We start from the raw sequence: 24,121 nt of genomic DNA, 5'->3' as shown, positions 1-24,121 counted from the left end.
TTAATGTTAGACTGACTAAATCATCCCTAAATTAGTACTAGTGGTAAGGTTAATACCATGCACAGTTGTTTTAGGCCTTAGTTACCTGAATCAATGATCTTGGCAGAGAGAATGAGAATATTGTATATTGGTTTAAACCCAGTGATTAGGCTGGATTCAGTCCCATGTAAACCACATATGGCAACTACATAATGGTGTGAAATGGATATTGGAGTAAAACCTGCAGATTCCAGTATAGATTGTTTCTGTTTTTCTTATAATTTGTACAAGTTCTCTATGGGTTGTGTGTATTTACCCTTTTCTGTTTTACGTGTTATAAATATTTTCTCTGAATCTATTGTTTTTGCCTTTTAACTTGATTTTAGTATCTTGTAGTGTACATATTTTAAGAGTTTATATAATCAGATCTATTAGTTATTGTTTTCCAGTATGGTTCTGGATTTTGTGCCATATTTTGGAATTCCCTCCCCATCTAATGTTATAAAAATATTCTCTATTTTCTTCTAATACTTTTAAAGTTAAAAACCATATATTTAGATTGTACTTATGATGCTAGCTATGGGCCTAATTTTTTCCACATTGTTAACCATTTTCCTAACAAATTTTTTGAATAATTCATCTTTCTCCCATATTTGAAATGTGCTTATGATACACTAAATTTTCACATACATGTCTATGCTTCTGAACTTGCTATATCCTGTTCTGTTGACCAGTTTCATTTATTCCTATGCTAGAACTGCTTTGTTTTAATTACTGGTGCTTTGTAGAAAGTTTTGATATCTATTAGAGTAAGGTCCCCTTTCTGTTTTTCAACATTTTCTTGACTATTTTTATGAATTTTATTTCAAGATACAAATCTCCCTTGAGGGGATTTGTATACCAGACCATTAGTGCATTGTAAGTAGCTCTGGAAATAGTGGTGCCCATCTCACGGGCCTCTTTATGTTTCCCAGGCCAGAGTTCCTAGAATGTCCCTAGGCTGGTGAGCCTAGAACTTCTCCATTTCTTTGCAATCCACATGTTTAGAACATGTGATTTTTTTTTTTTTTTTTCATTTTGGAAGCCATAGGGCATCTTCCTCCTAGTCCGTAAGACCCAAGAAAAGTTAAACCTTAAGGCTTTTATATTATCTATTGCTTTGTAACAAATTATTCCAAAATTTAGCAGCTTAAGCTAAATATTAAGCAATAAGTATTTATCACTTCATACGGTTTCTGAGGGTCAGGAATCTGGGACAACTTAGCTGGGTTGTTCTGACATAGAGTTTTTCATGAGATTGCAGTCAGAATATTGGCCAGGGCTGGAGTCATCTGCAAGCTTGCCGCACTAGAGAATCTGCTTCCAAGTTCACTCACATGGCCAGTAGCAGGAGGTGTCAGTTCCTCCCCGCATGAGCCTCTCCAGAAGGCTGCTCGTGATGTGCCAGCTGGCTTCCCCCAGAGTGAGTGGTCTGAGAGAGAGACCCAGACAGAAGCTGCAGTTATCTTTTATAGTTTAATCACAGAAGTGACATCCCATCACTTCTGTCATATTCTTTTGTTTACACAGATAAACTGTGATATAGTGTGGGAGGCACCTTCACTAAGGGTGTAAATAGCAAGAGGAGGAGATTATTGGGAGCCAACTTGGAGGTTGGCTACCACAGCCTTCTTTGGCAAATCTTTATAGTTCTTTGTTTTTTTGTTTTGTTTTGCTGTGTTTTTTTTTAAGTTAAAACATAGTTCAAAATTAAGAAGTTATAAAAGGTGTACAATGACAAGTCTTTCTTCCCTTCCTGTTCCCTAGTTACTCAGTTCCCTTCCTTCCAGTCAGCAATTATCTTTAATATCTTCTTTATACTTCCCAGGACATTTTTTTACTGATACAAAGAAAAGTACATATTACTGTTCCTCTTTTAACATGAATGGTAGCATACTGTACATACTATTTTGTGCCTTGCTTTCTTCACTTAATGATATAGCTTAGAAATGGTTCCATATTGGTACATAATAATTTCCTTATCTTTTACAGCTCCATAGTATTTCAGTAGGTTGTTAAAGCATGGTTTACTCAGCCAATTTGCTATTGTTGGTTGTTCTAATCTTTTGCTACTACAGTGACAACATAGGTCATGTCCCATGTGTGTGAGTAATATCCTTGAAGTGGAATTACTGGGTCAAAAGTTACATACAGTCGTAGTTTTTACAGGTAATTACCAAGTTGCCCTCCAAAGGGATTGCACCAATTCACACTCTCGGCAGCAGTGTATGAGTGTCTGCGGATACTTTTACTCACACAGTGTAGATCAAACCTTTGAGTCTTTGCTCATTTAACAATTATATCTATGTGTTTTTAATTTGAATTTCTCTTATGAGTGAAATTGAGTATCCTTTCATATATTTAAGAGCCATTTCTATTTCCTTTTCTGTGAACAGTCTGTTCATACTCTGTGTCCATTTGTCTGCTGTTTTTTTTCCTTACTGGTTTGTATAAACTCATTGTTAGCAATCTAGCCTTTTTGGGGGGAGAGAGTAGTTAATATATTTTAAATATTTTTTAATAATAGGGGTTTTATGTGTATTTTTATTTTTATTATTTTGAAACATTTTTGAGCTTAGAAGAAAGTTGCAAGTGCAGTACTACAAGCTGTTTTTCCTAGTAGCATGTGAGAGTAAGTTGCTGACATTCACCATCCCTGAATACTTTAGTGTGTATTGCCTTCAAACACAACATTCCAGAAGCCTTCTACACAATCACAATACAACCTTCAAAATCAGATTAACACTGGTGGTTTCGTGATCATACCTAGCTGTCTCTCTACTTCTTTGACCCTAAAGGAGAAGAGCACAGACTCTGCCACTCACTAGTTGTGGGTATTTGGAGAAATCATTCAATCCTCTATGAGTCAGTTTCCTTATCTCTTACAAGAGTGTAATAATCATTCCTACTTCATAGGTCATTGTGAAGATTAGAAGGTTAATGCTTAGAATAGTGGCTGGCACAAGGTGAAAACTATGTCAGTGTAGCTATGATAATAATATTATTAGAGGAAGGATAGTTGATAAATTTTATATTATCTGTGGATGAAGTTATCGGAGATCATAGACTACAATATAAATTACAAATTGTTCAAATAACCCAGGATATACTTTTGTTCTTCTCTTTTTAGATTTCAGAATGTCTACCATCTTGACTTATACTTTTAAAAGTCTTCCCAGTACATCAAAATGGGCCTTTGGATTTTGTAAGTTTAATTTTTCCTTTCATTTTTAAGATTAGATTTGGATTTGTAAGCATTTTACCCAAAATTGAATAGTGTTGCTTTTTGTAAACAGTTTATTTTGTCTTCTAGCTATAAGACCTCTGAGCTGTTCCTCCCAGCTACGAGCTGCCCCAGGTACAGTAATTTGTAAAATAAACATTTCTGATTTAAATGTTAGATTACAGATTCTATATTTTGTCAATTCTGAACAAAAACCAAAACTAATTGCTGATTCTCCCCTTTTTATGAGCAACATTAACATCACTGTTGCCTTCAAATTAAAAAATTATAGGGCCAGTCAGTAAAGACATTGCATTGTTTCAGACTGAGCTTGAGGATGTTGACAGGAGGCTGCTTTCTGGGATTTGGAGCCTGATGGAGTCATGGGTGTTCCATAAATCTTGCTGGCCATTTTATTCACCCTCTGGCTGTCAGTCCTGGAGATGATTAGCTTATAAACACTCTTGAGACCATTGTGGAGCCAAAAGTTAACTTTTTAAATTTGCAATTAGTGATATGCTTCTGTGTTACTGAATATCTTCTTATCCCATATACCAGAGAACCCATTCCTGAAATAGAGTTGATTGAGGAACTAGTTAATTAAAGGAGGTTGCTTACTTAATATGAGGTGAAAGAGTAAGGAAACTTGTTGATTTTATATGGTCATTTAGACCTTCGGTAATTCCAGTGAATTAGGTTTCTTTACTATTGAATACATACTTTTGAGTACATATAGCAATAGGTATGTATATTCACTGGATAGTGCTAAAAACATCCTGACAAATTCTTAACATTTTTCTTCTCGCCTAGGTTTTGTATTGATCTATGCCCCTGATTTCAGTTTTATTATGGTATTTCTACTTGTATAATAATAGAAAAATTACCTTCAGGATTTAGAAGACCTGTACTGTGTTCCTGCTCTACCTCTTTCTGGGCAGCGTGGCCTTGAACTGGTCATTTTACTTCCCTGTGCTTTAGTTTCTTTATTTAAGAAAAAAATATAATAATTCTAGTCTTGTTAACCTCATGTAGTTATGAAGATACCTCAAAGCACTTTGAAAACTATAAACTCAGTATAAGTGCAAGATGGTATTTTTATATTGTTTTGCATATGGCATATTCTTTCAAGGTCTGTTGCCTAATCTCACCTAGAGAAGTTTCATGTTGTCATGTAATAAATGTATTTCTTGTAGCCTCTAAATTCTTTTTTTTTTTGACCGGTAAGGGGATCGTAACCCCTGGCTCAGTGTTGTCTGCACCACGCTCAGCCAGTGAGCGCACCGGCCATCCCTATATAGGATCCGAACCTGCAGCCTCGGCGCTATCAGCACCGCACTCTCCCGAGTGAGCCATGGGGCCGGCCCAGCCTCTAAATTCTAATTAGAATATAGATTTCTCTTAGTCCCACAAAGAATAATTTCTTTCTGATTCATTTCACCTTTTCCCTGTTCTAATGTTCGCCCATGCCTTTGCTTTGTAAAGTCACACAAATAGACCTGATCCTTGCCAAGCAGGAGATGAGCATTCTGAATATCAACAGAAGAAAGCATTTATGTAGCATTTAGACTATTCTTTTTTTGGCAGCGGCCAGTATAGGGATTGAACCCTGGATATTGGTGTTATCGGCACCACGCTCTAACCAACTGTAAATTATTTTTTATAACTGCTCTGTAACTGTTTTTGATGTTTCTGTCTCCCCAACTATATTGTAATTCCTTGTTTTTATATCTCTAGTGTCTAACGTAGTGTCCTACAAGTAATTTGTTTTAGAACTGATGATGATAGTGGTGCAAGAAGACACATGATAAGACACAGGAATGTGACTGGCTGATATGTGAGGAGGAAGTGAATATGTGCCTGTGCTGAGTAGGTTTTAGGTTGCAGTAATTTTATAATTAATTCCTCCTGAAGCTCATGTGAATATCCCTGCTTGACAGAGCCATTAGGATGGAGAAATTCAAATAGAGGGGAATAGGATTTATTGACATTTTCAGTCACCTGATGGACTGGAAATGTAAGTACCTGATGGTAATTTTGACTGATTTGATGGTTTTATCTATGTATATCTATATATCTTCATATATATAATGCACATCTTTAATCTTTCTTTGATTTTAATTACACAGTATAGAATGTATATCAGTCAGCCATTGAATCCTAGGTTGAAAAGAACATTTTGGAGTTGAAAAGAACATTTGAGGTCATATAGCCCAGCTCCCATATTTGCAGACAAGAAAATTTCGGCAGAGCAGGGACTGGAACCTAGATATTTTAACTCCCCATTCAGATTCTTATAATTCATTGCTACTGTGCACCCATAGTTCTGTGGAATATATAAAAAGGAGTTATAGCCTTTGCCCTTAAGAAAGTTGTAGTGTGTTTAGGAGCTAGTGTGCACATGAAACAGAATGAGAGTCCTTTAGGGGACTGTTCAATACATCACGAATAATGAATATTGTTTTTTAAATGTTGCTTGTTGAATTAGTTTAATTACTTCATAACACACTAAATTGTTTGGAATGGCTAATTTTTGCCCTAGAGGTTGCCATGGGAAGTTCAGATGCAGTTATCAGGGAAGGCTTTACTAGTAGGTGGAGTATGAACTAGGCCCAAAAGATATGTGAGAATTAAATGGTCAAGATGGGGCCACGCAGCTGGGAGGGTACATGAGTAAAGGCAAGGAGGTCAAAGCGAGCAAGGCTATAAGGGCCTGGGAGCTTGTTCATCTTGTTATATTTTGAGGACTGCTGGGAAATACTTTTGGATAATTGAGATGGAAGCAAGTAAATCAGGAAATTTGTTGGAGGATATAAGAATTTGAATTTTTATCTGAAAGTGTATATAGAAAGACCATGTGGTCAGTTCTTAAAAAGCAGAATGACATGATGGCATGTCATCTGATTTTTTTTTTTTTTTTTGTCTTTTGTCTTTTTCCGTGTCCGGCAACGGATCCCAACCCCCAGTGTTGCCCCCGTACCAGACCGGGGACCGGCAACGGGATCCCAACCCTCGGTGTTGCTCCCGCGCCTCGCTCAGCCAGTGAGCAGGAACCGGTCTGTATGTGGGATCCGAACCCTCGGGTGGGAGCGCCGCCGCGCTTCCCAAGCGGCACCCTTATCCAGTGCGCCACCGGGCCGGCCCCTGTCATCTGATTTTTTTTTTTTTTTGTCTTTTGTCTTTTTCCGTGTCCGGCAACGGATCCCAACCCCCAGTGTTGCCCCCGTACCAGACCGGGGACCGGCAACGGGATCCCAACCCTCGGTGTTGCTCCCGCGCCTCGCTCAGCCAGTGAGCAGGAACCGGTCTGTATGTGGGATCCGAACCCTCGGGTGGGAGCGCCGCCGCGCTTCCCAAGCGGCGCACTTATCCAGTGCGCCACCGGGCCGGCCCCTGTCATCTGATTTTTTGTCTCAAGGTCAGTCACGAGTTATTTGCAGATCTTGTAATTTAGTAGCCTATTTTCAGTCCTCATTCTCCTTAGGATTGAAACATCTGACCACCTTGTTCTCCTGGATACTCTCCTGCCTTTGCTCTCATATGCTGTTCTGTCTTGATTTTCCTACTGCCTCTCAAGGTTACCTTCTGTCTCATATCTTCTCTCTTTCCTCTCAACGTAGGAAAGTCAAAAGTGTCTTTTTATTGTGAGTAATGGACCCTCAAGTTAAGGATGAAAGTGTTAATGTGTACTACAGCTGGGAAAGTGTTAGGAACCAAGCAAGCAGCTCTAGAGGCCAGCTACATTGTCTCTGTCATATCATGTGGTATGTCCCTCTCCTGGCCTTTCTGCTTCTCTCCCTTCTTCACTCTTCTTGCTGGCTTCTTTGCTCATCCATGGTTTTTGCTGCCCCATAATTCTGTCTTACAAATGACTTCAGTTTATTACCACCCCGGATCTTCCTGATGGCATCTTTTCAGCTGCCACTAATTGGTATTTCTTTCCATGCTGCTTTGCTTAGAGACAGATTCTGACCAGCACATTTTATCACTTGTAGGTAAATGAGACACGTTACTGGTTGGCTACTATATAGATGGACCATTGATGGGCCTGGCACCCACTCTGAATGTAATCAGCTTTTGCTATGGGCTTAGGGACGTGGCCATGTATGGTTGCCCCTTTGGCAGGGACTGTAAGCAGGACAATTTCCTCCAGAGGGGGCTATGGGAGAGCAGGCATTGCAAAATATGTCTCACTTTCTTCTGTATTCTAAGCTTCAGATATCTCATGACTTTCTCATCTACACTCACTTCTCTTCAGAGCTTTTGTTTTGTATCTTCAAGCTACCGGCTGAATGGATATATCCACCTGAATGTCTCTCCTTCACTTTAGCAAGTTTAGAAATGAAGTCATCTTTTTTCCAAAACCAATTCTCACTTCGTGTAGAGTAACTAGGTTTTCTTAGTCTCTAAGCTTTCCTTATAATCCATTTCCTTTTTCCTTTCTTTCTATATCTGATTGGTCACCAAGATATATATTCTTCCTGTATAAAATCTTTTGTGTTGGTCCCCTTCCATTCACATTGATACTGCCTTTCCATTGGCCTTTAGCACCACATGTTTGGGTTTGCCACAGTTTCATCACTTACTTCCTTGTTGCTTCTCTTTCCTTCACCAGCATCTCCATTAGAGCTGCCAGGGTAATCTTTGTACCCTGTTTATCATGACTCTTAGCTCTCACTACTATTTCTTTCAAGTTGGTTTTATATATTTATCATAAGTCTTTCTCTGTGACATTAAATGGGTGTGTTTAAGGTGGTTGTTGAAATTTTATTCCTAACAATTTAGGACTTTTCTCTATCTCTGATGATGAAGGAGTGATGATGATAGTAGGTGAATTCTAACATTAACAACAACAAGAAAAGAATGAGATAGATTTAGATATACTAACATGAAAAGATCTTTAAGCTATATTGTTAAGTCAAAGTAATACACAAATGTATGCATGTATATGATACACAAGTTATGCATGTACATGCATTAAAAGAAAAAAGATTTGAAAGTATCTATACCAAATTAACAATACTTACCTCTGGGAAGGAAATAATATGGCAGGGGCAGGCATAAGGAGGGACTTTTAGTTTTACTCTCTATAGTTTAGTATTTGTATTAGTCCGTTTCTGTTGCTTATAACAAAATACTTGAAACTGGGTGTTTTATAAAGAAAAATAAAATTTATTGCTTATAGTTTCTGAGGCTGAGAATTCCAAAGTCTATCTCATGGTGGCAACAGTGATCCAGTGGTCTCACATTGTTAGATGGTGGAAGCAGAGAGAGCAGAGAGAGAGAGAGGGGGCTCCTTATAAAGCCCTCAGAACCATGCCCCTGACCACAACTTTTAATCCATTCACTACTGCATGGTCCTCCAATGTAATCACCTCTTCAAGGCTCCACCTTGCAATGACTGTAATAAGATTTCCCACCCTCTTAACAGTAACAGTGGGGTCAAGTTTCTAATACATAAAACTTGGGGGACACAATTCAAACTTCAGTGAGTTTTGGGGGGACATAATTCAATCCAGTACAGCACTGTTTACAACTTGGGGGACACAATTCAAGCTTCAGTGAGTTTTGGGGGGACATAATTCAATCCAGTACAGCACTGTTTACTTTTTTTTTTTTTAGCCGTATGCATATATTCACATTTTATTCTTTAATTTAAAAAAACTAATGGAAGGTTGTTCTTCTGAGGTTAAAAAAGTATTTGGGGAATTTGAGTCAAACAGAATCAGGAAACATTCTAGATTTTTTCAGAATAGCAATAATCATCAACTAAGTGGCCTTTATTTCTACATAGAAAGGCAAGAACATCAAACTATGTGAAGAGTGAACAATATCAACCATTGCAACTTCTAATATTAAAGGCATACTTATGTGTAAAATTGTTTATTTCTTTTTTTTTTTTTTCTGATCGGTAAGGGGGTCGCAACTCTTGGTACGGTGTGGTCTGCACCATGCTCAGCCAGTGAGCGCATTGCCATCCCTATATAGGATCTGAACCCGCGGCCTTGGCACTACCAGCGCCGCACTCTCCCGAGTGAGCCACGGGGCTGGCCCCAAATTGTTTATTTCTAATGCAATAGATTGTCAGACACTTGATAAAAATGAACAATTTCGTTTATGACATAAATACCCTCATTATAGGTATAATCTTGTTTGCCTTAAATATTATTTGGAAACTTGTAAATGCTAGCCAATTTAAAAAAAATATTGAAGTGGTTTAGTAAATGGCAAATGCAACTTGTTGCTGAATGATGTAATTCTTCTTAGAATGTCTGTTTTTAAAGATGTAAAAAGTGATCTGACTTCATAAATTTTAATTAATAATGTTTTGAACTTTATCTTACAGCTGTTCAGACCAAATCAAAGAAGACCTTAGCCAAACCCAATATAAGGAATATTGTGGTGGTGGATGGTGTGCGCACTCCGTTTTTGCAGTCAGGCACCTCGTAAGTATGAAATGATCATGTTATTTGTTTCTGCTTTTAAGGCACTGTCCAAAAGTGGTCTTTGTAAATGTAACCCAGTAGGTAGTAATGCTATTAGTGGACTAATATATGGATAGTATTTCCATGAATTTAATATAGAATCAGTCAAGCCAGTGGTGAAATAATATGGCAAAATTTGTTTTTTATCCTTTTTCATGAACAAGCCTAGTATCGTTTTAGCTTGAAAAAGCCCTAGTGTAGTTCCAGATAGCTTGCATTCAACGGAGGTATCATTTCCTTTTCTGGAGACAAGTACATTGTTTTTGTGCCTCCTCCAGAAGTTTGAGTGCTAAGGATGTAGGCTTATGGGCATTCTGAAGGTCCTATAATCCACTACTTTGGCTTCCTGGAATGATTAGGATTAGAGTTGACAGGGCTGGTCCAGACCCCTGGCATACAATAACCTCAAGTGCGTGGGAGCACTTAAACAAGCAAGTAAATACAGTTCACACCCAGGTCTAGGTTTCTAAATAGCATTCTTCAGTAAAAGGAACCAGGACTCCTTAGAAGAATGACTAAGGCTGGGCCAGAGAAAACACAGGATGAGTGGGGAGCATGTTGCAGTGCTGTAGTGCCAGAAAGTAAAGAAGTGCTTTAAAATGTAAAATTTAAAAAAAAATGGGGTTGTGTCAAAAGGATGTGGGACCAACCTGAAAGAGCTCCCAATCACTAAAGTTGGAACAATTTGAGCAATAAAGTAAATTACAATAGTATTTGATCATAACCCAAAGGATAAAATAAATGTCCCTGAGTTCAATCTGATATAAATAAATGATTGAATAAATAAATGAGAGAAAAGGGACAATTCTTCCTTACAGAAAAATTTTAATTAATGAATAAAGCAGGGACAAGTAAAATAAATAAAATGTTATTAGAATACTACAGTAATAATTGCTGTAAGCGAGATCTATAAATGAATGATAAAATTACTTAGTGAAATGTTAGGAAGAAACAGGATATTTGCATAGGTTCAAAGTATCTCACTCAAAATATTTATTAACTACTGTGGTGATTTTAATGTATGTCCAGAAATTCTATGTTACTCCTTCCACTAGGAAATGTAGCTGAATTCTCCTCCCTGTGAGTGTGGGCTGAACTTAGTGACTCACTTCAAACAAATTGAGTACAGAAAGGGAAAAATAGTAACTTTATAGTGGAGAAAACTGGCAGAAACCATTTGAACCAAATGACCAAGTTAACATCAGCAGTAATAACTCGTGTTGATGTCATGCCCTCCCTGATATGAAGCAATGAGAAGAGCACTTTACCTCTGTGATATTCTTTCCCCAAATCCATAACCCCAGTCTTCAAAAGCATCAAGGTCATGAAAGACAAGGAAAGACTGAGAAACTGTCACAGATAGGAGGTGGGTAAGGAGGCATGACAACTAAATACAATGTGGTATCCTGGATTGGATCCTGGAACAGAAAAAGGACATTAGTGGAAAAACTGGTGAGATCCACATTAAGTTAGTAGCTTGTGAATAGTTTTGTACTAATATTAATTTCTAAGTTTTGATAAGTATATCATGGTTATGTATGATGGCAGCATTAGAAGCAGGGTAAAGCATACACAGGAACTCTGTTCTGTTTTTCCAATTCTTTTGTAAATTGCAAATTACTTCAAAGCAAAAAGTTTCTATAAAAGTCCTAATATATCCCCTATATTCCTTTAGGCATTACAAAATAAATAAATATTTAAAAATAAAATTTAAAGAAAAAGGAGACCTCAAAAGGTGGAATTTAGTTTTATAGGTCATTCTGAACAATAAGATATTGGTAACATTTTTGTTAGATTCTTAGCAAGCTCAGCAGGAGTTAAGGCTTGCCAGATTTTTAAGAATGGCAAATAGCAAAGTCACACTATTTCTTCATTTAAAATGATGGACTGCCTTGGATAGTAAAGTTAAGTGCATTTGCAGCAGCATATGTTAGATGATCTCTGGGTATTTCAGATAGAATGAAAAAAATTTTTTATTGAAGCTCTAGCCTTTGGTTTAAATTGTTTGTTTTCTTTTCCCAGATATAAAGACCTGATGCCACATGATTTGTCTAGAGCAGCACTTACGTAAGTAAATGCGGTTTCATTTTAGTACTTATTTTATTAATGGCACTTTCGCCAGTTTTTACACTTGAAATAGCATGTTAAATAGAATTTTTATATCTAGGCTATGTTAACTTTTATGTGGTGAAAAAACACTGATTGGCTTTTACAAGATTAATTTACTCTTTTTAACCATATGTGCTACACAAATTTGAGCAGCTTATGAATGTCAGTGATCTTTATTTTGCAGGCTTAACAAACAGTGTCTTGGCATGACAGTGTTCTTTAATGAGCACCTTACCTAGCCACAGGATTAGACTGATCAGCCTAAACACAATACATACATTCGATGATTGTCTTAGACAGGAACTTAATTTCTGTATAAGGGTAGCTGATAGATTATGTAGACATTTATCTAGAAAGAAGCCCAGAAAGAGACCTGAAGATTCATGTACAAACCAAGTAAAAATATAAAATTAGATGTGGTTAAATGAGATTGAAATGGATGAATAATTTGGTGAGTCCTTTTGATGTTTCTGGGAGGAAATAACACGTAAGGCATTATCTCATTTCTTTCCTGTTGATACTTTGTCTTTGTGTCTTCAACCAGCCCCAGTTCTTTCCTAGTTTGAAAAAACTCTCCAGTTGACCTTTCTGTCCATTCTAACTCAGGCTCTGTTTCTTCTCTCCTGCCAGACTTCAAGAACGAGTGAAAGTAGCAGTTGCTTCTCTTTCCTTACTATCTATTACTCTCCCTAATTTCATAGTAATTGTTTCCATTCCCATTGCTTTACAGTATCCATAATTTTGGAATCTTCTCTTAATAAAGACTGTGATCGCTAAATGCCCCAATCTTTTCCCAGGCCCGTCTCTTTCCTACTTTACAGCACTTGACACTGTAAGCTGTACTTGAAACGGTCTTCCTTTGGCTTCCTAATATTATGCCTTTATAATCGTCCTTCTATCTACTGTGACTGTTTCTTCTCTACTTTTAAAAAAACTGCATCTCTACTTCTTTATCTTTTATACAAATATTTTCCAAGTTTTAGTCCTTAAGAGCTTTGCATCTCTCTCATGCATGCCTTTCCTTTAAAAGTCTCATCTACTTAATCTTTATTTTTTATGTAAAAGACTCACAGATCTCTAAATTTGACCTTTCTTAATTTGATACCTTAAGCTCAGCATGTCAAAAATCAAAATGATCAGGGCCGGCCCGTGGCTCACTCGGTAGAGTGCGGTGCTGATAACACCAAGGCCACAGGTTCGGATCCTATATAGGGATGGCCGGTTGGCTCACTGGCTGAGCGTGGTGCTGACAACACCAAGCCAAGGGTTGAGATCCCCTTACCGGTCATCTTTTAAAAAAAAAAAAAAATCAAAATGATCTTTTCTTCAATGCCAGCTTTTTTTCTGTTTCTGATAATGATGCTATTATGATCCCAGGCTGGACATTTACACATTTTTCCTCAACTTTTTATTTTGAAAAATGTCAGATGTACAATGTAATTAAAATAACACAGTGAACACTGAAATACCCTCCATCTCGATTTAATAAGTATAACCATTTTGCCGTATTTGCTTTATCTATGTGGTTTGGACCATTTGACAGGAAGCTGCAGACTATGACGCTACAGCCCTAAGTACTTCAGCATTTATCTTCTAAGTATAAGGACCTTTCCCGCTAACCACAATACCATTACCATAGCTAAGATAATAACAGTGATTCTATGATAACTTCTAGTTCGTATTCAAATCCCCCTCAATTTTTCTAAGAATGTCTTTAAAAAAATTTTTTTTTCAAATCAGGACCCATCAGGGTTCATATTATAAATGGTTATGTCTCCTTAGTTTCTTTTAATTTATTTTATCATTATTTTTAAAAAATTTTTTTATTTTTAAAAGATGACCGGTAAGGGGATCTTAACCCTTGACTTGGTGTTGTTAGCACCATGCTCACCCAGTGAGCAAAACGGCCATCCCTATATGGGATCTGAACCCGTGGCCTTGGTGTTATCAGCACCGCACTCTCCCGAGCGAGCCACAGGCCGGCCCCAGTTTCTTTTAATTTAGAGCATTTTTTTCTCCCCCATCCCCCATGACATTGACTTTTTGAAAAGGCCAGGCAAGCTTTCCTATAGAATGTCCCACATTTTGGATGTTTCCTCATGATTATATTTAACTTTCCTCTCCTCTGAATTTCCTGTAAACCGGAAGTTAGGTCTAGAGGCTTGATTAGATTCAGGCTGAACATTTTTTGGTAAGGATGCTTCATGGGTAAAGCAATGCACACATCACATCAAGAGGCACATGATGTGTGATGCTAAATCTAACCACTTTTTCAGATTGCCAGACCTTTCTATCATAAAGGGACACTTTTCCCCTTTGCGATTAGTAAGTAATCAGTAAAAAACCCTCGGCGGGAGCGCCTCCGCGCTTCCCAAGCGGTGCACTACCACAGTGCGCCACCAGGCCGGCCCCCCATGCAAATATTTTATTCCCCAATAACCTTTTACCAAATAGGTTTTAGCATCCATTGATAATTTTTGCCTGAAACAGTTATTACATTAGAGATTACAAATTTGGGATTTTTCTAATTCTGTTATTCCTCATAAAGTTATTGGTTGGCATTTTTCTGTAAGGAACAGTTGTCCTTTTTTTTTTTTTTTTTTTTTTTTTTTTTTTTTTTAACTGATGAGGACTTTTGGATCTTTACTTATTTATTGTATTATAGTCGAGTTTAGTTGTTACTCTTTTCAAAGCTCAGGTTATCCCACATATTTTATCTTTGGGAACTCCTTCAACTTGGCTCCTGTGTCTCTTGTTTTTTAGTATAATATTATTTTTGAGGTAAATTTATATACAATAAAATGCACAGATTTTAAGTGTATACATGTGCCCATGTTTCTGTTTTTGATATGGTCCTATTCGTCTTTGAGTACTTCTTTATTTTTCGCACAAAAAGGTGAATGAATGAAATTCATTTTGTACTTTGCCTCAAACCTGGTATCAGTCATTTCTTTAAAAAACCCTTGTCCCTTTAATGGGGAGTGGCATTTAGAAACCAAGTTTGGGTCAAGGTGTACTCATTCCTACTGGAGTGTTAATGCTCCTAGTTTCTATCTGTGGGCAGAACTAGAATCTTTCTATATATATATTAAAGTATTTCAATTATGTGTTTATATTGATATTTCAAATTTAAGTTTAACATACCTGGGATTTTATTTGATCTCTTTGATTTTATACTTGTTTCTCTTTTCTCTTTTCACTGAAAACTTTCATTCCTATAATATTAACCTACATTAATATGTTTATGTATCTATTTTATCTTATTCTAAATTATTTTTCATTCTTCCTTTCTAACTTCTCTAACAATTAAGAATCAAATGTTGACTTTTTAAATCACCTTTTTATTCATTTCTTTGATAAAGTGACAAATGCTTGTCAAATTAATGAAAAGATACAGTCTCTGCCCTTTTAAATTCAAGTCTTACCTTTTTAAAGAAGTGCAGTGCTTTATGTGATGATCTCTGTCATGACCTTGATGTGTAAAATGTTTGTTTGCTTTGGATTTCTGCTTTCAGGGGTTTGTTGCATCGGACCAATGTCCCAAAGGAAGTTGTTGATTATATCATCTATGGCACAGTTATTCAGGAAGTGAAAACAAGCAATGTGGCAAGAGAGGTGAGAAAAACTTATATCGTTTAAAGAGATTGATAGGAGAATCATTTTGAATTTCAACTAATAGACCTTACTTTTTAGAAGCTATTAAAATCTATTTAAAATCCATGAAGTAAAATTGCAGTTGATTTAAAATGTCATTTTACAACTTGGATAATAGGTGTAATTTAATATTTAAAAGAATTATACTATAAATCAAATGGCATATATTATATTAATATATGTTCATACTTTACTGTAAATCAAATTAACTATTTGAGCTGGTTTAGGAAATGTTAACTTTTCTGTCTCTAGTGTTAGGAAACTAGAGATTATGGCAAAGTGTGGCTGGTGTTACTTTTAGTAAGGTTAGATATCATGGCTTCTAATTCACTTAAAATTTCAACATTTTGCAAAGAACTAATTTCATAGCTTGGTTTTTGTTAGTTGGAGGTAGCCTTGCTTATTCATTTGTTCCCACTGACTAGATGACATGTAAGGCAGGTTTTTAAAAAGCTATTTCTAGGGCCGGCCCGTGGCTCACTTGGGAGAGTGTGGTGCTGATAACACCAAGGCCATGGGTTCGAATCCCTATATAGGGATGGCCGGTTAGCTCACTGGCTGAGTGTGATGCTGACAACACCAAGTCAAGGGTTAAGATCCCCTTACCAGTCACCTTTAAAAAAAAAAAAAGAGCTATTTCACAAGGGTTTACTTTTACCCTAGTTGGCACAACTCCATGTAGTATTTGTTGGGCAACCTTGATAATGACAGGCCTTGGAACTTCTGTGACTTGTCCTATAGGAATTTCACAGTGAATAGTCCAAACACATCTTCTGGACTGTGTTTCTATTTGAAAGTGATTATTTGGATGAAGTTGGCTCCAAAGCACATTTCAGCTAAGCATTTTCCTTATTTCTGGGCTGTGCTTGCTATGTTGCTGTGTTCGGTATAGTCGTGAGGGTAATAACTTCCATCTTTATCAGCCGGGGGAGAAGGGAAAATGAGAAGGACTGAAAGTATTTGTTCTGCTCCACCTTTTTACCTGTCAATAAATGTTAAAACTGCTGAAGGCCTGGCATTACTGAAGCCCACAAAAGTGAACTGTATGTTGTTGGGAGATAGGAAAGAAGAACAGGAAGAGGTTTTCCGCCCCCCTCCTGAAATATTTTTCCCCAGAACTTTGCATTTCTGAATGTATCAAATGCAGCAGTTTCATGAGTACATCAAACTATTCATAATAAATTTTCAACTTTTATATTTTGAAAATAACCACGTGACTTTTATAAGAGCACTTAAAAAATAAATATTGTCTGCTTCAGTTCTCTCTATATTTCTATTCTTTCTTAAAGCTAAAGCCATAATGTTTTTCTCTGAATTTTTTTCTGGAAATTTTACATCTATATGCAGATCTCAGTTGTTGATAGGCATGAAGTAGATTCCCTCTCCTTGCCCAATGCTAATACCAGTTATGTTGTGTTGCAGGTAATTTTTGCAGTGGCTGCAGGGAAAGGTTAAGTTGAGGGGATACGTTGTATTGAAAACTAAAAGCTAACATAATTTCCAGCTAAAGAATTTCTTTAGGACCTGTTATCTATATAAATAATGTCAATATGAAACCCTAAAAGGCTTCTGGTGTACCCATGAATCCAATTTTGCTGAAAAGCCTCGGCATGTTTCCCTGCTCTCCAACTTAACTAAGAGGCATCTTCCTTCTTTCCCCGAGTGCCCTGAGAGCTTTCCAACTTTAAATAGAAGCACATGGACACGGGTCACCAGCAAACACCTCTATTTAAAGCTCCTTTAGTCCTGAGAGTTCTCTAGGGCCAAGGGCAACACATCTTAAAAGGCCCTCGTGAGGATTAGGCCAGTATGACCTGAGTGCCCTTGCACTTGATCCACTGCAGATCTCTTCTCTCCTGCACCCTGAAGACTTGCCTTTCTCTTCCTTTTGGATTGGTTTACACTGAGGTTGACCTGCAGTTTCAAGGCACTAGTTTTCAGCAAAGTGGGTTGGGCTCTTAGTATCAGACCTACTGGAAAGGGCTCTTAGTATCAGACCTATTGGAAAGGGCATGTTGCATGTACACTATGGTAACACATTTCTATTTCTATAGATTATGGTAAATAGTATGTAAGTAGTATAATGGTGAAAATCAATTAAGAAACATTGAACCTCTTTAATCTAGACTTTGGAAACATATTTATTTTACCAAATTATAGGACAGTTTGTATTCTGAGAATAATTAAATAGTTCCAGAAAAAGAACGCTAAAAATGAATTTCTTATAATGGGATTCAGATTTTCATAGTTAAATAGTTGGGGTGTGGGGGTGGGGGAGTAGTAGGAGCTCTATTTTTAAAGTTAAACTTTAATATTATAAAGTAACTATTTTATAATTGCACCTATGCATTAATTCTTTACATAAACAAAAATGGAATCAGGCATTGATTTTTTTTGACAGCATAATTTCTTCAATAAATAGTATAATAAAATCATAGACATCCTCATTTCATGTTTGACTTTTACTGTGCCTTCATAGTAGAGGCCATGTTTGTAAGATTAATGGAGGGCCTCAGTTTTTCTCAAGGCCCCCTCCAATTACCAATTATTCTCTTTTGAATCACCTACGTGTCATCATCCTGGCCAGTTTTCTCTTTTCCAGTTGTTAATTGGTTTGACCCTTATTTGTCAAAGTCTCATTTGTGACTCATGCAATTCTCCAAAGTTTCTTTCAAGTCTTTCAAAGAAGACTTGAGCTTCTTTGTTCTTGGAAAGTTTTCCAGTTCTACTCTGCAGTGGGTTTGCAGTGTGTTATCTGAAGTGTCAGACTGTCGATGGATACTAACTGGCAGTGAGGAGAGAGATGAATGTTCCTGAGTGGAAACTCTGTGAATGGTCGTTTCTTTAGAAATCATTTCCATGTTTAATTACTTTTGCTTTGCTACTAAGCTTTATAAGTGCAGGGACACAGATCATCATAACCCTACCCCCTAATATATATCATTATTCTATCAATTGCATTCAACAGGTTTAGTTTAAGTGTGTTTGAAAATTTAGGGGACTGGCGTGTTACTCAGTTGGTTAGAGTGCAGCATGGTCAAGGGTTCAGTTCCGCATACTGGCCAGCCACCCAAAAAAGAAAAGAAAACAAAAGAAAATTTAAATAAGTTAAAATCAAATTAATATTGATATCCTTAAAGGCTCTGAGCAAAGCATTGCTAAGAAATTAGGTGAGATAGAAGAGTATTATAGCCTTGTATAGCACTCTAGAAACCAGCTACCAGGAATATTGCAGAGTATCAGTCAATCATTAGCTATATGAAAAATTAGTGAACCATTTCTGTGATGGACTTAGTTTTATTTTAAATATTGCTCTGTAGAATATTAAACTGAAACCCTTTCCTGATCCACCACACAGAGAGCTTTCAAAGTGTCATTTACATGATACGTTCCCTGTGTAAGTGATCATTTCATTCACTGTATTTCCTGAAGGCAGCCCTCGGAGCTGGCTTCTCTGACAAGACTCCTGCTCATACTGTCACCATGGCTTGCATCTCTGCCAACCAAGCCATGACTACAGGTATGTTTAAATGGAAGCATGTTAATTTTCCACTTTTGTCTTTTACGTGATCAGAAAAATATTCTTAACAGAAGTAAATGATTAGCACAGATCTCTACATTTGTGGTTTTTAAAAAATAAGGTTACATTTGAAAATTTTGGTTTTTGACAATAGTTCTCAACGTTTTTCTTGCTCTCCATACCTGAAGGGCACAGCCATTGACTTAGTTCCTCCCATCAGTAATGTGGCTTGCTTCAGCAGGGATTATCAACTGGGAGAGTATGTCGCTAGGAGGGCAGTTCAGAATCTGAGACATGAATAATTTGTAGCCTGCTAGGCTTTAAACCTAGGAGATTCTGGTATGATATTTCCCCATGAAGATATGCTTCTCCTCCCTCTGCTATGCTGTAGTTGTAAATACCTGCTTTAGATGGTACAACTCTTTCCTTCACCCTTCTCCCTACCCTTGGGCATTTTTATAAGTCATTGCAAATTGTTCTAACAAATTTTAGCTAATTGTGGGACATTTTGTAGTATCAGTTTTTAGTATGAAAAGACAGAAAACCTGGAAGATTTAGTAGACATGTGCTCTTTTAGTAATATCAAGGCCAGGTTGGGCAGTCGCAGTGATGGGGGGGCGCTCTCCACTCTAGGCAGCATGCGGTCAACTCCCAGTTAGAGCAACAGAATTCTTGCCAGTGGTGAAAAAGAGGAAGGGGGCTGCCATACATCTTAAAAGCCAGAATTTCTCTGGCTTGTAGTAGAAATTAACATTCTCTTTATAGGGAAAAACTCTTACTAGAAACTAAAGCTGGGAGCATATAAAATAGACAAGGTGTTCTGTTTTAGGATATGATTTGTTTGAGGGTTGGTCTGATAGATATTTCCAGAAGTTGATATCCATATAGCCTGAATGAACCGGGTTCGGATCCCATATAGGGATGGCCGGTTCTCTCACTGGCTGAGCGTGGTGCTGACATATAGCCTGAATGAAACTTGTTTTTCTCTAGTGTATTGAATGTGTTTTTAGTCATTTAAAAAAATTATCTTAATCTCTCTGAAAAGATGAAAACTTTAATTACAGATGTAGAACAACTTTTTAAATCAAGAAGCTTACATTTCAGTGGTGTTATTTTCTGCAAAAGATGTTCACATACATATAACCTGTGCCCCTTAGGTGTTGGCTTGATTGCTTCTGGCCAGTGTGATGTGGTGGTAGCAGGTGGTGTTGAGTTAATGTCCGACATCCCTATTCGTCATTCAAGGAAAATGAGGAAAATGATGCTTGATCTCAATAAGGCCAAGACCCTCGGCCAGCGACTGACAGTCATCTCTAAATTCAGATTGAATTTCCTATCACCTGAGGTAAGACTTATGAATTTAATGTAAATAAAGACTTTTGTTTCCAGAGCATCTCAGAGATTTAGAATTAGGTATGACAGCATGGGCTCAGGTATGCTCTGATAGTTTTAGATCTCTTAGTTATAGGGAAGGGCTAATTAATTTGGTCAAGATGGAAAAAAAAGATGGTTAGAAATTTTGAATTTGTGAGCCCTTTTTAGGGCTCACAAAGAGCTTCCCTTGTCTTGCTCTTAATTGACAGACAGTAAACAAATAGATTTTAACTTTTCCAAATAATATAGAAAAGTCCTGGGTGTCATAGACCACCTGTTAACAGCGTACCTGCTTCTTGTATGTCTCCTTTCCCAGCTTCCTGCGGTGGCCGAGTTCTCCACCAGCGAGACCATGGGTCACTCTGCAGACCGACTGGCTGCCGCCTTTGCTGTTTCTCGGCTGGAACAGGATGAATATGCACTGCGCTCTCACAGTCTGGCCAAGAAGGCACAAGATGAAGGACTTCTTTCTGATGTTGTACCCTTCCAAGTACCAGGTTAAATGGAATGCTTCATGATACTTATTAGGAAGTTCTGAATTGCTCAGATTTCATCTAAAACTCAAAAAACCCCAAATGACTTTTCAATAAGTATGTTGGTTCTGTTAAAAAAAAATACTCAGCTTTTATTCTTAAAAACGGACTCAAGTTTCGATTTATGTTGTATCAATATGTAAACATCTAAAAAAAGTTGTAATGAGTCTCCTTTTAGATCTTCCTGATATATATTAGTTCTTATTTACACACCTATTTTTAAAATCCCTCATTCATTTGACTTGTGTATAGAATAGCCAAATGTGAATGAATATCTGAAGAAAATAGGATGTCCTTTTTTTATTAAACCAGTTAGGTGATTTCCCAAATGTCTTAAGGGTTTAGTTTAAAATTTAATAATATCTTGATAACTACAGAAGGCTTCCTTTCTAGTGAATAGGTAAGGTTTACATTTCATTTGTTCTTGTAATTTTTAAAGCATATTTTTCTGCAGAAGATATATAATGCTTGTAGTTCTTTAGAGTTAAAAAGTTTGTCTTTTTATAGGAAAAGATACAGTTACCAAAGATAATGGCATCCGTCCTTCCTCACTGGAGCAGATGGCCAAACTAAAACCTGCATTCATCAAGCCCTATGGCACAGTGACAGCTGCAAATTCTTCTTTCCTGGTAGCTATCAAAGCTATTTGTGCTCAGTAGTGGCTTTTATATTTCTGCTCTCTCAGTAGAAAAGCCTAAGATAGATTTATTTTTGTGTATTATGAAGAGGCTTAAAAAATGTAGTTATTCATTATAAAGGTAATGTTAAAACAGAATCATTAAAAAAAAGAGAGAATCATAGTTTTAAGGCCTTAGAAGTCACCTAATCCAGCCACCATTCTGCTACAAAAGCTGTTCTCTTCAGGCACTGAGCCAGTCAAAAAAGTTTATAGCCCTATGCTATAATTCATTTCACTGGAAATGAAAAGAACAGACCATTGTAATATAGTGAGAAAATTCTGTAAGTCTAGACTATTGGAGAAAATAAAAAGGGGGCCCCTGACCCAGATGGGGGTTGGGGGGGAGGAGTCAGAGAGGCTTTTCAGAAGAGGTAGGACTGGAATAGGAAATCTTGAAGAAAGAGTAAAAGCCAATGCGAGAAGTGCATTAAAAAAAAAGTATTCTAGGTAAAGGGAACAGCAAATGCAAAATCAAGAAGGTGTGCGAGCAGGGGCCTCTTTAGGGAAGAGCTTGGTTGGAGAATAGGATGTGAATTGGGAAGTCACTGAAGACATGGAAAAGTGGGCAGAAAGAATAACAGCACACCTCTTCTAGCTCTGATTGTTAGAAAACGACGCTTTATACTGACCCCAAAATTATTTTCCTATAAGCATCATGGAATAAATCTTACCCTTGCTTTTTGTTTTGTTTTTTACTTCTCTGCATTCATCTTATATCCTTTCTTGCTTTTTTGACTCCTCCTCAATTAAACATCCCTATTGATTCTGCTGCTGCTTGTAAGAGGTGGTTTCTCTTTGCTTAGCACTTTGGGTGTAGTCTTCTGGATATAGTCCAGCTGGTCAGTGTTTCTTCTGTAACTCCCCTACCTGTCCATAAGGTTTGGAAACATATGCAGATGTCTGACACATTTGCCCATGGTAAGTGATTAATGCCTTCTCTTGATGGGCTAGGGGAAGGGCACCTGGAGAGGTTCCCACAGGATAGTGCACCACACCGTTAAGCTTGAGTGGCAAAGGACTGGTTAGATGGTCATTTCCAAAACCAAATTGGAAGATGGGCCATGTGGCGTGGGCTGCACTCACCAGATCTGAATCCATTTGATTACTTCTGGGGTGTGCTAAAGGTCCAGGTTTATTCAGTGAAAATCAAAGACAAATCAGAAGCAACACATCATAGACAATAGATTTTTGAAAATGTGCTAATGTATCACATTTATTGCACAATAGCAAAATTTGAACATATTATTAATGTGATGTCTATAAGCAATTTACTGTGTATAGTCACCTATGTTTCCAGACTTTATGGTCACCCTATTGGTGGCTACATAGTCTCTTCAAGGCTTCTGAGTGATTAAAGTAAGTTAGAATGTGGTAGAACTTGCTTTGATTTTGCAAATTATATGGAGTAGTTTCCTTTTCATTGGAATTTTGGATTTTGGGGAGAGTTCTTTCTTTTTTGAAGTAATGATAAAGGTTTTTTCCCCCCATTGGTGCCTCTTTGTCTCCCAACTTCTCAATTGTCATATGGGGTGTGTCCAAAGAGGGAAGACTGGTTCTCTGGTTCTTAGCTGTCCACCTGTTTCTTCTTCACACATTGGTTTGCTTGCTATAGAGTCTATAAATAGAAGAAAATCACATGGAAGCCCTGGGGAGGAATCAGCTCAGAAACAGCCCAGAAAATGTAAAAATAAATAAATTAAATAAATAAGGGATTGTTTTAATTTATAAAATTCCTCATATTCTCTACCAAAAGCAAAAAACGTTAGCTTAATGTTATCATGAATAAGTATTTCTTGAGTTACCTCTTCTCTTTGTCCATTTTGATAATTAATGATACTTTTGAACAGGCTCCTGTATCCTCATCCTCCAAAAATGAGTCAGTGTATGAGTTTGAATTGTGATTTAATGACATATGCAATGAAATGTTGTTATATAGAATCACTGTATAAGTATAATGCATTAGTAGATTCAAGAACAAGACATAGAAGATGTCTGTAGAAAGAACTCCAGACATGCTAAAGGATTTAACATTATTTTTCTGGTTAACCTTTCAGACCGATGGCGCATCTGCGATGCTGATTATGGCAGAGGAAAAAGCTCTGGCCATGGGTTATAAGCCGAAGGCATATTTGAGGTAAAGTAAATGTTCAAGTGAATTGTCTCTGATCTCTTTATTTTATTACTGGCTCTAACCTCTCTGGTTTGTTTTTTTTTAACCTCTCTGTTTTTTACCTAGAGATTTTGTGTATGTGTCTCAGGATCCAAAAGATCAACTTTTACTTGGGTAGGTAGCAGTGTATTTCCTTGGACTATAATCAAAAGTATTTGATTACCCACATTTATTACGCAGATTTTAAAGTACGTTAAGCCCCAAGTTCATAATTGGTTTGTGTGGTGGGTTTTTTTTTTTTAACATAATAATAATTCTTTTTTTTTTTTTTTGTCTTTTTCCGTGTCCGGCAACGGATCGCAACCCTCAGTGTTGCCCCCATACCGGACCGGGGACCGGCAACGGGATCGCAACCCTCA

At 37.2% G+C, this 24,121-nt stretch overlaps 1 protein-coding gene across 1 annotated transcript in view; it reads left to right on the top strand.

The window, feature by feature from the left end:
- Window positions 1-24,121, top strand: part of HADHB (hydroxyacyl-CoA dehydrogenase/3-ketoacyl-CoA thiolase/enoyl-CoA hydratase (trifunctional protein), beta subunit) — a 35,200-nt gene that overhangs the window by 3,621 nt on the left and 7,458 nt on the right. The window contains exons 2-12 of the mRNA XM_008581396.1: window positions 3,149-3,223; window positions 3,332-3,376; window positions 9,585-9,684; window positions 11,746-11,790; window positions 15,348-15,447; window positions 18,919-19,006; window positions 20,164-20,351; window positions 20,697-20,877; window positions 21,421-21,542; window positions 23,647-23,726; window positions 23,829-23,876. Of these exons, the coding sequence (XP_008579618.1) occupies window positions 3,157-3,223; window positions 3,332-3,376; window positions 9,585-9,684; window positions 11,746-11,790; window positions 15,348-15,447; window positions 18,919-19,006; window positions 20,164-20,351; window positions 20,697-20,877; window positions 21,421-21,542; window positions 23,647-23,726; window positions 23,829-23,876 (1,064 nt within the window). The 5' untranslated portion in view covers window positions 3,149-3,156. The remainder of the gene's footprint in view (window positions 1-3,148; window positions 3,224-3,331; window positions 3,377-9,584; window positions 9,685-11,745; window positions 11,791-15,347; window positions 15,448-18,918; window positions 19,007-20,163; window positions 20,352-20,696; window positions 20,878-21,420; window positions 21,543-23,646; window positions 23,727-23,828; window positions 23,877-24,121) is intronic.

This window comes from Galeopterus variegatus, unplaced genomic scaffold (assembly GCF_000696425.1).
Source record: "Galeopterus variegatus unplaced genomic scaffold, G_variegatus-3.0.2 Scaffold2345, whole genome shotgun sequence".
NCBI classification, from domain to species: domain Eukaryota; kingdom Metazoa; phylum Chordata; class Mammalia; order Dermoptera; family Cynocephalidae; genus Galeopterus; species Galeopterus variegatus.
The sequence above is the reverse complement of the archived record's forward strand: the minus strand, read 5'-3'. Positions and strand labels throughout refer to the sequence as shown.